Here is a 14,126-nt window from a genome sequence, read left to right as displayed (position 1 = left end):
CCATCTTGCCTGTCGCGGTTATGCGACCACAGATGTTTTGTCAGCTTTCCAGACTGCAACTCAAAAGTGAATTTTGCTCCATATAGCAGCACTTCACAGATAGCTAGGACGATAAATTAGAGAACTATCAACAGATGTTGGTTGACACACGTAGAAGTGTTGAATTGTGCAAGCATCATGGGTTGAATGACGCACATTGAAGTGTTTAAGTGTGCAAAGCACCTAAAAGCTTGACAGCCGTTAAAGGCAGGTTTTGTCAGCATAGCAAAGAAATACTTTCTGTGCAGGTTATCACATCACAGCTCAAAATGGCCACATTATGGACTCAGCCCAGTCAACAGATGAAAGGGTAAACAAAAGAGATATGTGTGTGGGCAGTGGAATATTATTCATCCACAAAAAAGGTGAGCTCCTGTCATAGGCTACAAAACGCAGGGGGTCAGAGGGCAGTTAGAGGTCATTAAGTAAAATAAGCTAGACCCAGAAATACAAATAGTGCACATTTGTGAATGTTACAAAAGTCTACCTGAAGATAGAATATTGGTTACTTGAGATTGTGAAGGGTGGGGGCAAGGTAGAAGAGAATGGGGTCTTTGACCAGTACACACCACATGCATGTATGGAATACTTTGCCAAGCTACATTAATGTGAAAAATTATTATCTGTTAATAGGAAAATTTAAATGTAATAAAATTTGGGCCTGTGAGATGGCTCAGCAAGTAAAAGCACTTGCTGCTTCCTGATCAGCCTGAAGAGAGTTTGACACACACACACACACCCTCCCAGGACTCATACAGAGGAAGGAGAGAACTGATTTCCATAAATTGTCATTTGACCTCCACATTGCCTCATGGCATGCCCCCCCAACACACAAAATAAATAAATGTAATTTTAAAAGTTAATATAGGTTTATCAACAGATTGCTAGGAATATACATGGATACATCTTTGATATATCAAGTATAATAAAATGTTAGCACAGAGTCATTAATAACTCATTAATATGGTTGGAAAACATTCATTATGAAATAACTCATTATTAGTGTTGGAAAACATTGTAAAAGGCATCTAATTATCTTCTTTCCTATCTATACCATTTAGAAAGTTGCCTGCAAGTTGCTCTCATAGCCTGTGATAAGTTTAAAAGAATACCACACCTGGCTGAGTGGTGGCGTCTGCCTTAAATCCGAGCACTCTGGAGGCAGGTAGATCTCTGTGAGTTCGAGGCCAGCCTGGTCTACAAAGCAAGTCCAGGACAGCCAGGGCTACACAGAGAAACCCTCTCTTGAGAAACAAAACAAAACAAAAAGAAAGAAAAAAGAAAAAGAAAAAGAACATCACACCCTTTCTCCCACTTTGAGATCATCAGGCCCCTCTCTCTGGTACAGTATTAGTAGTCAGGGTCTTGATGCTTTTTCACTTGCTTGGTAATTGAAGATTTGGACAGATAAGAAATCAATAAATCTTTAACAATTTCGGGACACAAATCTTGAGCAGCAGCAACTCAAAAGTTAGTAGATGCCCTGGATTCCCCTTTGCTGGCCCTGGTTGGCTCTTCAGAAGCTCAGGTCTTAGCTGCTATAGTTTAAAAGCTTAATTAAAAGCTTGTGCCACCACCCGCCCAGGTGTGGTGTTCTTTTAAACTTATCACAGGCTATGAGAGCAACTTGCAGGCAACTTTCTAAATGGTATAGGTAGGAAAGGAGATAATTAGATGCCTTTTACAATGTTTTCCAACACTAATAATGACTTATTTCACAAGGAATGTTTTCCTACCATAATAATGAATTATTAATGATTCTGTGCTAACATTTTATTATACTTGATATATCAAAGATGTATCCATGTATATTCCTAGCAATCTACTGATAAACCAGAGGTCCTTGCATTAAAGGTTGGGTCCTCTGGGTTGGTAGTGCAGGGAGATGGTAGGACCCTGGGAAGGGACTGGTGGGAGGGCTTTACACAGTTGGGGGAACTTAGGACTTCAAGCTACCCCGAGACAGGGCATCCCATAGCCCAGGTTGGTCCCAAACTCCTCACTGTTATCCACAAAGCAAGAGGATCAGCTGCGCTGGGCTGTAGTTTCCAGCAGCATGAGCCACAGTAAACCTTTCTCTCTATTCACGGCTTAGCTAAGGTATTTGTTACAGTGGTGGGGGGTTGACTGATATTGACGCTTCTCTCCTCTCCATTTGATGACAAAAACAATCACCACGATACCGGTTCCCAAGCACAGAGACATTTCCAGTACCCGAGAAGCCGGGGACCGGTGCAATGGCTCCTCGGGAAAGGGAAATGGAGTTTCTGAACCTCTTCATCCCGTGAGAGGCAAAAGGCTCATCGTTTCAAAGAGTTTAGGAGCACTAGTTTCTGATAATAGATCCAAACACCCTCTGTGTACCACCCTGACCTTTTGAGCAGGTACGTGATCTTTGCAGTGGTGTTGGGGAGGGCAGCTGAGCATAACTGGAGAGTCACGAACATCAGCCTATGTGGACAATTTCCCAGATGCTTCCATTCCTACCTAGTGCAAGCCACTCTCTAATCAGCCTCACTTGAGAGTTTTGAAGTGAATCAGATTAGACACTTTCAAACTGTACTAACTGCGGCCAGCTTTCCCTTGCACGTGGCTGTACAGATCTGGTCTGAAGGTACTTGTTCTTGTTTTTCTAACTTCACTGCCAGCTTGACTAGACGTAGAAGCATCCAGAAAATGCACTTCTGGGTACGTGTGTGAGGATGTGTCCAGAGAGGCTTAACTGCAGATAGAAAAATGGGAGAACAGGAAGGAGCGGGCTGTGGCCCTGGACCGCATACAAGGGAGCAGTTGAGCCACCGAGCAGCAGCAGCAGCAGCAGCAGCAGCAGCAGCAGCAGCAGCAGCAGCAGCAGCATCTCTCTCTGCAGCTACATTGTGACCGACTGCCCCAAGGCCCTGCTATGAGGGCTTCCCTGCCCTAGGGAAGTGTGCCTGGAACCGTAAGCCCAAACAAACCTTTCTTTCCTGAAGTTGCTAATGTCAGGTGCTTTGTTACCACAATGAGAAAAGTATCTTAAACATGAACACGAAGAGGGGCTCAACCTGCGCTCTCGACTAAAAGAGAAAGCTGCAGGACAAGTATTAGTGTGATAGGAAAAGAATTTTGCATTTTTACAAAAGAAAATAAGAGTACTACACTATACAGGGTGTGTGCTGGGGAGCAAATCACTTCCCTGTTGGGGATTGTACTCTGGGTCTCCTACATGCTATACTCATTGCCCCTACCCAAATTTTTTTGGTATTGTCTCATTTTTTCACAGCCACAAATACATTTGCTTTGTGTCAGACCAAAACAAAACGACGGGTTCTGTATCCTGGTGCAACAACTCTACTTCGCAGTTTTGACAACTGCCTCTGTGTTTGTTTGCATGCCTTTAATCAGCATATTCTTAGGCTGTGAACTGATTCCTTAGACGCTGATATTTCAGAAGAAAATTGGTACAGTGTGTCAGGAAGTGAGGCTAACAGCTTTCAAGAGGCCGACTTTCCTACCAGCCCCCTCACTCCCTGCTTCATATATGAGCTTTGTGTCCCCAAGAAACATTACAGCTCAGGTGACCTTTTGTTTCTTTTTTGTTTTGTTTTGTTTTGTTTTTTTGTTTTGGGGGGGATTGTTTTGTTTTGTTTTGGTTTTCGAGACAGGGTTTCTCTGTGTAGTCTTGGCTGTCCTGGACTCGCTTTGTAGACCAGGCTGGCCTCGAACTCACAGCGATCTGCCTGCCTCTGCCTCCCGAGTGCTGGGATTAAAGGCGTGGGCCACCACCACCCGAGACCTTTTGTTTCTAAGCAGGAATGCTGCTGTTCTCGTGAGGGGCTTTCCGATTCTTTAGTCCCCTCAGTGGCTCATCTTTGCCTTCAGCGTGACTGAGCTTGGAATCGCTTAGGAGACACCTCAGGGCGTGTCTGTGACAGTGTTTCCGGAGAGGTTGAATGAAGAACCATCCAGCATAAATGTAAAGGTCGCCATGCCATGGACTGTGGTCACAGACTGAGTACAAGCACTCACCTGTCACCTCACTCTCCAGAAGCCAAGACCTTCTTGTGATGGTGACTGTTTCCCTTCAGTACATGAGCCACATTGATCCTTTCTCCCTTCAGTTGCTTTTTGGAAGGTATCTGATCAGAGTGCTGAGAGAAGTACTAATACAACTGTTACAAGCACCCAACCGGAAGTGCCTGGGGTCCAGGCAAGCCCTGTCCTCTGACCCCTGCTTCCTTTGCCTTCTCTTCTCTTCGTGTTTGCTACTTCCTTCCGGCCTTGTTCCTTCCCTCTCCTTCACTTTGTCTGGCCTTGGCCAAAGACCCCTAAAATATCTGTGCCGGTCAATGTTCACACAAAGAACACTTTTTCACCAACAGGTCCTCCGAATTAGTCAAATGATCTCCCCTCTCTCAAGTTTCCCACTGTGTTTTTGCTTGCTTGGTTTGCTTTTTGCTTTCCTTGGTTGTTGAAGCTGACCCTAGACATGAGGCAAGTGATTGAGTCAATCTGCAATCCCTCGGGAGGTGAGGGGAGGGCACGGGGGGGGGGGGGCGGTGGGGGGTTGAAGGGCTTGTCTGTGGGCAATTATTCTGGGGGATGGTGATGGGGAAACAGGAAGTCTGAACGAACGTGCGTAAGGAGTTCTTACACCAGTGTAAATCCAACCAAAACAACAAGCTCACGGTGTCCACATCAGGCAGAGCTGTTGGAAAATCAGATACAGGACTAGACCAGCGATGCAGGCCTAGCTGCCTACAGTCCCCACAGAGGCTATTGAGGGACAATTGGGCAGGTGGTTGGGCCAGAGTATAGGAAACTAAAGGTTCCAGGGCTCTGAGCTGCTCCTTGTCTCACTGTTTTCACACGACTTGTAATATCCTCTCTGATTCACCCCGAACCTCCGATTTTATGACTGCAAAGGATTTGTCTGTACAAATAGAGGAGTGCACTTGTGTGGGGGGCAGAGATGCCAACCTCATGCCAGCACCTGCAGCCTGATGCATACGCCAGGGGCAAGCAACTCTAAGTCAGAACCAGCAAGACATGAGAGCGGTTGAGGTGTGGGGTATGTGAGTGTCTGCTTCCGTGTTGAAAAGGCAAATCCCCAGGGATAGCCATGTCCCATCAAGTCCCACATGGGAGGAGTTGGGGCGGGGGTGGTGGTGGGTATTGAAACCCGAGTGTGACTGAAGCAATGTGTCTGGCTGCCAGTCGTGCCAAGGGGCAGGTCAGCAGACAGAAAGCCAAGAGTAAGCTGGGTTGCTCTGTAAGGTGATACTGTATCTCCCAGCAAGCGGGGCCATCTGGCATAGCAGTAGACACAGGCTCAGAGGCAGCTGTGAGAGTCACAAGCTTAAGGCAGTTTCTCCTGCTCCGGCCATTTCGTCTCCTGGAGGCCGTGCTCATCACTAGAGACAGAAGCAATTACTGGTGGTTTTAGGGCTTGTTCCTGTGCCCTGTGTGGGGTGGGACTAGCGAAGCATGTTCTTACCTTCCTCTACAGAGCAGACAGCCCCAGACAAGGGACCCTTTCAACAGTCACACCTATACCCCAACCACAGTACAGAGGATGGTCTATGAGACTCAGACCTCCACCTGGTGAGGTCCCCTTGTCATCCAGCCATACTAAGAACACTGGCACCTTGGACTAGGAGGATGGGTCAGTGTGTAAAGTACTTGCCTAACAAGTACAGTACACACACGTACCTGTGCTTAGACCTCTAGGACCCACATAAAGTCAGGCACAGTAGAAATCCCCATGCTGGGGTGAAAGGACAGAGGCAAGAGCACCCCTGGATTTATCAGCCAGCCAATCTATTTGAAATAGCCAGCTTAAGGGAGAGACCTTATTTCAAAAAGTAGAATGGGGAAGGGTGTAGGAAGACACTCAATATTGGCCTCTGGCTTCCGCATGTGTGTGCACGGGTGAACACCCCCCAACACCCACGCATGCACGTACATACATGCACATGGTCAAAAGACTACCACCATGCTGAGGCAGGAGGATGTCAGCTGAGCCACGGTAACTGTCACTGAGACAGCTGCTATCCTCACCTCACGGCATAGCAGTGTTGTTCCTGTTGTCTTTCAGAGGAACACACGGAACTCATCCCCCTTCATTTGATTGGCTCCACAGAGGCCAACCACCTTGTGCTGAGCCTTCCTAGGAAGGAATGGCAGGTTTCTGTGTGGGCTCCCATGCCTGCTGGCATTCGTGTGCCTGAGAAACTACCACTCTACTGTGAGGGCTGACACCTCTCCCACTTCCCAGAAGAACAGGAGGAGTGTCTTGAGAAGCCAAGAGTGCCTTTCCCATGACACGTCCCATGATGCCTCCTGCCTGGGAGTGGGCAATTCATCCAATGGTGGAGGAGGGTGCAAAGCTGGGCAAGGAAGACTGCCACCTCCAGCATGGCATTGCCCAGCAATGGCGGCCCCCTCTATTATCCTATGTCCACTGCCACCAATCGTAAGCTTCCTACACTCAACAGCAAAGCAGTCATGTGCCTGACCCTGTGCTCCGTGCTTGGCATAGCTCATGTTACTCAATCCTTACAAAATACCATGAGGTTGATATTGTTACAATGGTAATTTTTAGAGTTCAGGCCAACAGCTACCCTGTAGAGAAAGAGTTGAAACTAGATCTCTTTGTTGTCAATTTTAGACACAGTTTTTCTTTTAACCTCTTTTGAGTGGCAGATTGAAGGGGAAAAAAAATGGCTGCAGAACACCCAACCACTTCTCAGGCTCCACCCAACATCACTGCCCAGGCGCAAAGGAGGGCGGGAGGCAAAAGGACAGCCAGTGACACATAGTGAATTTCAGGACAGCCTGGGCTATGGATGGAAACCCTGTCTGCAGAAAAACTGTGGGTGCACCCTTGATATTGCTCTGCAGACTCCTCCTCCCTGGGGAGGTCTGAGTCCTGTGGCTCAGTCTGAGTCACAGGGCACCCAGATGAGCTCTCCCTCCACTCTCTGGCCAGCATCACAAGTTTGGGTCTTTGTAGTAGCCCAGGGCTCTTTTTAAAGGGCAAATCTCCAAAGAAGCGTGATGTGCTACGGTTCTCACTCCTGGGGTCTGTGTTTCCCACGTGGCTAGGAAATAATATTCCTTATAGATTCTGGGAGTGAAAGGAAAATGTAAGGGCCAGACAAGAGATAGAATTTAGGAGCCATTGTTTTTTGTTTTGTTGGTTGGTTCAATTACATACATTTGGGGTGTGTGTGTGTGTGTGTGTGTGTGTGTGTGTGTGTGTATGTATGTTGTGTATGTATGTATGTGTGTATGTGTGTGTTTGCCTGTGTGTGCTCATGTGTCACAGCACATTTGTGGAGGTCAGAGAACAACTCACAGGAGTTAGTTTTCTTTCTACCATACGGATATCTGATATTTAACTCTGGCTGTGAGGAGTGGTGGGAAGGGCCTTTACCTGCTAGGCCATCTCGCCTAAGAGCCATTGAATTTGTTCTTGTTGTTGTTTTCATTTGCAAGGCTGGGGTAGAACACACTAAGCTACCTGTGAGCTGTCACAACCCCTCCAGTGGAGTCTGTGTAACAAATGCCGTTGCACAACCCAAGGTGATGACCCCTGCCCAGGGAGAGCCTCCTGGAGTGGGTCTGATGTTCCTGCCAGGAGTATTTGATTGCAGCCTTCTTTTTTCTCATTGTGTTGGCATATTCTGTCTTTATTCTTTCTCCTAACCTTACTCCCATACCAGGACTTTTCAAACATGATTACGTTTCTATGAAACGCCCTAACATGGGACTGCAGCCAGGGACCGTTCAGACCCAGAGTTCACCACCAAGTTCTGCTCCACTTATTAAAAGAAACATGGCTAAGAAGTAATCATTAGTTAATAATTTATATTATGATTTACAAAGAAATAAAGTGTTTCAGAAAGCTCCAGATAATGGCTCTCAGATATTAGGAAGGAGAACTAAGGAAAAAAAACTGTCTTGGTACACAGGTGTTGGGCATAAGTTCCGTTAATGAGAGAACATTAACCTTTGATGAAGAGAGCGCATGCGCACTGATACCAAGCCAACAAGTTAAGAATGATGATGTCTTTACTGTGTATTCTGTACCCTGTGTTGTTTCATTTCAAGTCAAATAATTAAAAAATGACAGCACTATTATTTTGCATTCTGTACTTTGTACTGCGTATGCCTGAGTGCTCACTGACTCCCTTGAATCTACTCCATAGAAAATATAACCACAACACACTCCCTGTTTCAAAAAAAATGTGTATAAAAATCTAGACTGCTTGCCTGCAAAATACACTCAGCTCAAACTCTCCCCTGGGTTGGTCTGTTCGTCACTTCGCCAAATCCTTATGCACTGACACTTCAAGAACTCCTGTTCCCAAGGACCTATACCCAACTGAGATGGTCCGTGGCAGTGAGCCACACCCCTCACCCTGAATACAGCTCTGATTCAACTCAAATCTAAGACCAAGGCTGGTCCAGCAGTTGGGGGTTGAGGGGGGGGGGTGAGCCCACCAGACACTGATTAGCAATGTTTGAAACGGCTTGGCAATTCTAAACTGTGTATCTCCCTACTGCCGCCCAAGATCCCTTTATGTGTTTCAGAAACTGGAGCTCACTAACAATAACAGAATGACATTAAAGGGGTTGGATCCTGTCCTAGTCAGCTTTTGTCAACTTGATACAAGCTAGAGTCATCTGGGAACCTCTATTTATAAAATGCCTCCATCAGATTGTCTGTTGGCAAGCTTGTGAGACAGGTTTTTTTGATTGGTGTGGAAGAGCCCAGCCCATTCTGGACAGTACCACTTCCGGGCAGGTGATCGTGGGCTGCATAAGAAAACAAGCCACAAGGAGCAAGCCAGTAAGAAGAGGTCCTCCATGTCAGTTAGTGCCTGTCACCAGGTTCCTGCCTGGGGTTTGAGCTGTAGCCTCTGTCAATGATGACCTGTGACCTGTAAGCCAAACAAACTCTTTGCTCCGCAAGTTGTTTTGGGTCATAATGTTTTTATCACAGTAATAGAATTTTAACTAAGACAGGGTCCTAAACTAGAGGCGTATTTTGCTAAGGCTTATGGCCATGTTATACGCATTAAGAGTAGGTTCCTACCAGGGAGATCTGAGTATTGACTGTGTATTAAATAATGTCAGGAGGACATTACAAATTTTATTAGGTAATGAGGTAGAAAAATGATATTATTTAGGCACTCTTACCAAAATATTTGGAGTTGACATATTATAATGTCTATAACTTTTAAAAATGTTTCAACTGGTAAATGAATGAAGTAAATATGACAAATTATTAACATTGTGCATTTGAGTGACAGGCATATGGGATTCATGACACTATCAGCTCGTTTGCATATTTAAAATTTCTCATAAAGATGTAAAAAAAAAACCAAAGCTTTTCAGTAGTTAAAAAAATCCAAGAATGTCATTGGCTTTCCTGGTAAACAGAACTCTAAGAAGGCCCTTGAGTCTTATCTCCAGTACACATGCCCTGTACAGTTCCCTCATTTTGAGTGTAGGCAAGATCTGTGAGGGGAAAGGACAGTATTTACCTCCACAGTTAGATTATGCTAATAAGGTAAAGATGAGGAGCTGTAAGGACGCCGTAGTGGTGCTGGGTTAGCTGATTCTGAGCTAACCAAAAGGGGCATTATCTTGAGCATTGGCATTTAACCTGATCAATCAAGCCTTTCAAAGGTGAAATTAATAGCAACAAGTGACCCTTAAGGCCTTGAAGAAACACAGGAACAAGTAGTGGAAAGTGCCCTGAGGAGTGGGCGGGGACCCCTGGGAAGTTGTCGCTTAAAGAGGCCCAAAGGCCTGCTGCCACTCGGAAGATAAGAACTCAGATGAAACCGCAGCACACTGATTTCAGATGCTTCAGCTAATTTATGCCCAGACTTTTCACTCATGAAAACTGAGCTAACTAATTAAGGCAATCAACATTATGAAGCAATAGGACATAAATACAGGTTTCTACTAATGAGCTAATCCTAGTTGGTTAGACTAGTAGCCTCAGGAGCTGTGCTGTAAAGGTTGCTAGGGATGTTTTTGGAGCAAGATGGGGAGATGTGATTGATTAGCAATGTCTGCATGGACTGGGAAATCATAGCATACGCATCTCTTACTCTCATTCAAGGTCCCTTATGTATTTGAGGGAACTGGGGTCCAGTAAATTATTCTTTCTCAATGATAAAATAGGACTGAAGGCCTTGAGTCTTCAGTTGGAAGAGACATTGTGCTGTAGAAAAAGTCTCCTAGACAGAGAAGTAGCAAAGTTATCAAGGTAGGTTTAGCAGTTTCAAAATATCAGGACAGCTCTGTAGGCTGGCATGGGCAGTAAGAAGCTCCCGCCTTGCTCTCCCTTAGATGGCCTCACCCCTTCTCCCTTCACTCCTTTTGTTCAATTTCCTCAAATAGCCACAGAGTTTCCGTGGGTTGAAATTTTTAACCCCTTAAATGTTGCTCAATCCTTCACTAATCTCTATGGCTCTAATACATCAAAGTTCATGACCATCCTGAAGGAATAGCAGAATTCTTGAGACACTTATTCCAAAGAGTGAGTGTCTGTATATACCCTTAAACAGCAAGCATATACTTACACTGTATAAATATAAATATTACATAAGCAATACTGTATATATGTAAATATATACTTATTTTACTGGTAGCTGCTTAACACTGAGCTTAGATGTAATGTCTACTGACATTTCATATTAAACCGTGTGCATGCCACAACACAGCCGTCAACTTCACAGTTCACACGTCATCCCCAGAGTGAAGGAAGCTTCCTCCACAACTTCTAGGATATAAGTTGACTTTGTACCCATACTGTGAAACCATGCAAGGCCAGGCTCCCCCTTTTCCTCATGACAAACCCTCACCCCGACCAGAGATACTGTCTCAAACTTGCAAGATCACACCTACTTCCCAATGCACACAGAACAAAGTTCCAACAGCTGGGAGTATAGACCAACGGTAGAGTGCTTGCCTAGCACACACAAGGTCCTGGAGTCTCAGCCACCCCCGCAACAACCACCCTCACACACAGGAGTTTGAGCCCAAGGAAGGCTACAGTGAAAGAAGTCGTTGATCAAGGGCTGAAGGCCCAGAAAAATTGCTGATGACTTCTGCAGCTCTACTAAGGAAAAATACAAATTTTGCTGGATGTAAAATATTTCTTTGCATGTGAATGCCCTTTAGACTCCAACCAGTCCTAGCTGCTCCTAAACTAGTGGACCGTGACTGTGTATTTGACACTGTCCCAAACCACTCATTCATCTTAATTTAACTGTCTGCATCGTAGCCTTTTAACACACAGGAGGGACCCATCAACATGCTGTTAGGTACAAATAACAGGTTGTGACAGCTCTCTAATGAGAACAACACTGCACGGATAAAAAAAAAGCTTGGTAACTGGTTGTAAACAGCTAGCCCATTTTGTACCAGACCACTGGTGACTGTCATGTTTAAGTTTAAAGAATTAAATGCCAACATTGAGATTTGAAAGCTTTTGCTTAGAAGTTATTACTTTTTTTTTACTTGTATATGAAAAGTCATAAACTATGGCATCCATAATATGAGGCTGGATGGTGGGCTGTCCTGTGTGGGAGGCATGGTGTCTTGGCTACAACAGTGTCTACCCTTCCTTACTGTCACTCATGCTAGGGGCAAAGGTCAGCTGTAAACTAGCACAGTTTCATCAGTGATTCTGTCCTGACAGAGATGAGTATGAAACAAATGCTCTCTCTTCTGAAAACAGACCCATTTCTTTTCCTCACCCTACAGACTGGTCTCTTGACTCTGCCACACTGTCCAACCGCTTATTACTTGTTGACAACAATGATCTTGGTCTAGGTTTGGACAGCTTTTGCTTTCTCCGATTATTCACACACTAAAATTTCATTTTTGGTCCAAATTCTTGCCAAGTCAAGAGGTTCCCTCCTGGGAGTTTGATTACTGAAAAAACACATGGCGCATTGAAGAAATGGACTCCTCAATCCTTGAATTTCACCCAGTTCCCAGTACACCAGTACGCCTTCTGCATTCAGACATTCCACTTTTGTACTCAGTTTAACATGATGAAGAAGATCAGATCACGAGACACCACGAGCAATGTGTGTTTTCCCATCTAGATGGAGGAGTTAGAGGCCCTCCCCCGCGGGCCGCTTTCCACATGCTGTATCTGGTTACTTCTAACTGGGATGAGGCTGTGCGGGGAGAAACAGGAAACAGAGAGGCCGGTGGGAAACAGAAAGTTCCCTAAAAGTAGGTACCAGAAGAAGAAGGGAGGCGAAAAGTGGGGAACGCGCAAGGGGGCAAGTGTGAAGCGCACATAGGGGTGGGTACAAAAGTGTGGGCCATTCCTCTGGGGGACACTCACTGTGGAGCCGCCGCCTCCGGATCCTGTCCCTCCATGGCCTGTTTCTGATCCAATGTAATCGCGAAGGCAGCACCATGGTCTCCAAACAGCAGCCTAAGACCTCATGCCCGGCGCCACCAAAGGTCTCACAGCAATCCCGGAAGTCAGGTTCAGAGGCATAAAAATTACAAAGAATTTTTTTTTTAAGTTGCTCTCTTCTCTCTTTCTCTCTTTTTTACGTTTGAGGTTTCCGTTGGCTCATTTTATCTCTAGCTTTCCTTTCCTTCCCTTCCCCTAGTTCCCGACTGGCCCTGAGGTGGCTGCCGAGCTGAGCTCCCTGGGGCCCAGCCTCTCTCAGTCTTCTGTACCATGATTTATGCATGAACACTGTGGCGTGGTAATTTATTCTAGCAGAGCAGATCTCTGAGCTCTTCTGTGCCCTCGGAGGAGCCAACAGTGGCGGGGGAGGCGGTGTGTCTGCTGGCTTGAAATGGGGATACCTGTCTGCAGACTGGCACCACTGGCCGTCCTCTCTGCTCAGACCCTACCTCACGTTGAACCACACAACTTACTGAAGACTTCCGAAAGAGCTAGAAATAGTGCTTGGCACTTGGTAGGTGAGCAGAAATAGTTGCTGACGGAATAAAATGATTTTTTGAACTCAACTTGGTGATTTTTCTTCACACACTTAGAGCTAATCTATTTTTCTAATTTTATGTAAATGAGGGTCTGCCTCAGGACTGCAGAGGCCAAAGTCGGTGTTGGATCCCCTGGAACTGGAGTTACAGATGGTTGTGAGCCACCATCCTGGCTCCTGAACCTGGATCCTGTGCAGGAACAGCCAATTCTCTTAACAGCTGAGCCACATCTCCAGACCCTGCACAGTTAAGCCTGATATACTGACTTCAAAATATGGTATTTGAACTTTCTCCCTCGTCTTTTTCTCCCTTCTCTTGAGCCTCAGTTATCCATTTACATTGAAAGCTGTTGTTGCTACAGTGCAGGGTGGTGTATCTAGTGTCTTGCATAGGCTGCGAATGTGCTCTCTCACACAGTTACCTCTCCAGCCCAGTCCTCCCTCCCCCGCCCCCCCCCCGTGTGTGTGTGTGCGCGCGCGCGTGCGCACATGCAAAGGTCAGTGGTCCACTTTAGGGTTTTTGTTTTATTTTTTTATTTTTTAGACAGGGTCTCTCACTTAGGGCTTGCTGAATAGGATAGGTTGCCCAGCACACTCCAAGAATTCTCCAGTTCTCATCACCCCAGTGACCAGCTTTTATATGGGTGATGGGCATCAAACTGAGTTTCCTCACAGGGTGAGGGGGTACTTTCCAGAGCACGAGAGACTCCAATAGATGCATCACTGAGAAGTCCACCCAGCATGCCTCACACGCTATACTACCCATGTCTCTTCTTCTAGAAGTTGATTGCTGATTCCCTGTCTCCTGGGAAAGCAGAGATCTTCTGCGCCTTCCCTTCCCCTCCCTGTGAGAACAGGGCCAGTCTCCTGAGAGCCTCCTGGGTGTGATCTCAGATGTGCTGGCAACAATGATGACCAGCCAGGGAGGAATATAAGGAAACAGGAGAAGTACAGAGCCTGCGAAGGGGTGTAGCTCAGGCTCTGTGCGACATCGATGTCTTCTTTATCTCAAGATGAGAGTAGCTATAGAGGTTGGAGCTGCTTGGCTGCTGAAAGGGGTTACCATTTTAGGGTGTAGCTGACACAGTCCTTGGCAATCAGCTCTGA

General features: G+C 46.0%; 1 protein-coding gene across 1 annotated transcript in view; it reads right to left on the bottom strand.

Moving 5' to 3' along the window:
• Ripor2 (RHO family interacting cell polarization regulator 2) overlaps nt 1-12,679 on the bottom strand; it is a 207,742-nt gene extending 195,063 nt beyond the window's left edge. The window contains exon 1 of the mRNA XM_051169326.1: nt 12,404-12,679. Coding sequence (XP_051025283.1) covers nt 12,404-12,479 — 76 coding nt within the window. The 5' untranslated portion in view covers nt 12,480-12,679. The remainder of the gene's footprint in view (nt 1-12,403) is intronic.
• Nucleotides 12,680-14,126: the final 1,447 nt, after the last annotated feature.

Source organism: Acomys russatus, chromosome 3 (assembly GCF_903995435.1).
Source record: "Acomys russatus chromosome 3, mAcoRus1.1, whole genome shotgun sequence".
NCBI lineage: Eukaryota > Metazoa > Chordata > Mammalia > Rodentia > Muridae > Acomys > Acomys russatus.
The sequence above is the reverse complement of the archived record's forward strand: the minus strand, read 5'-3'. Positions and strand labels throughout refer to the sequence as shown.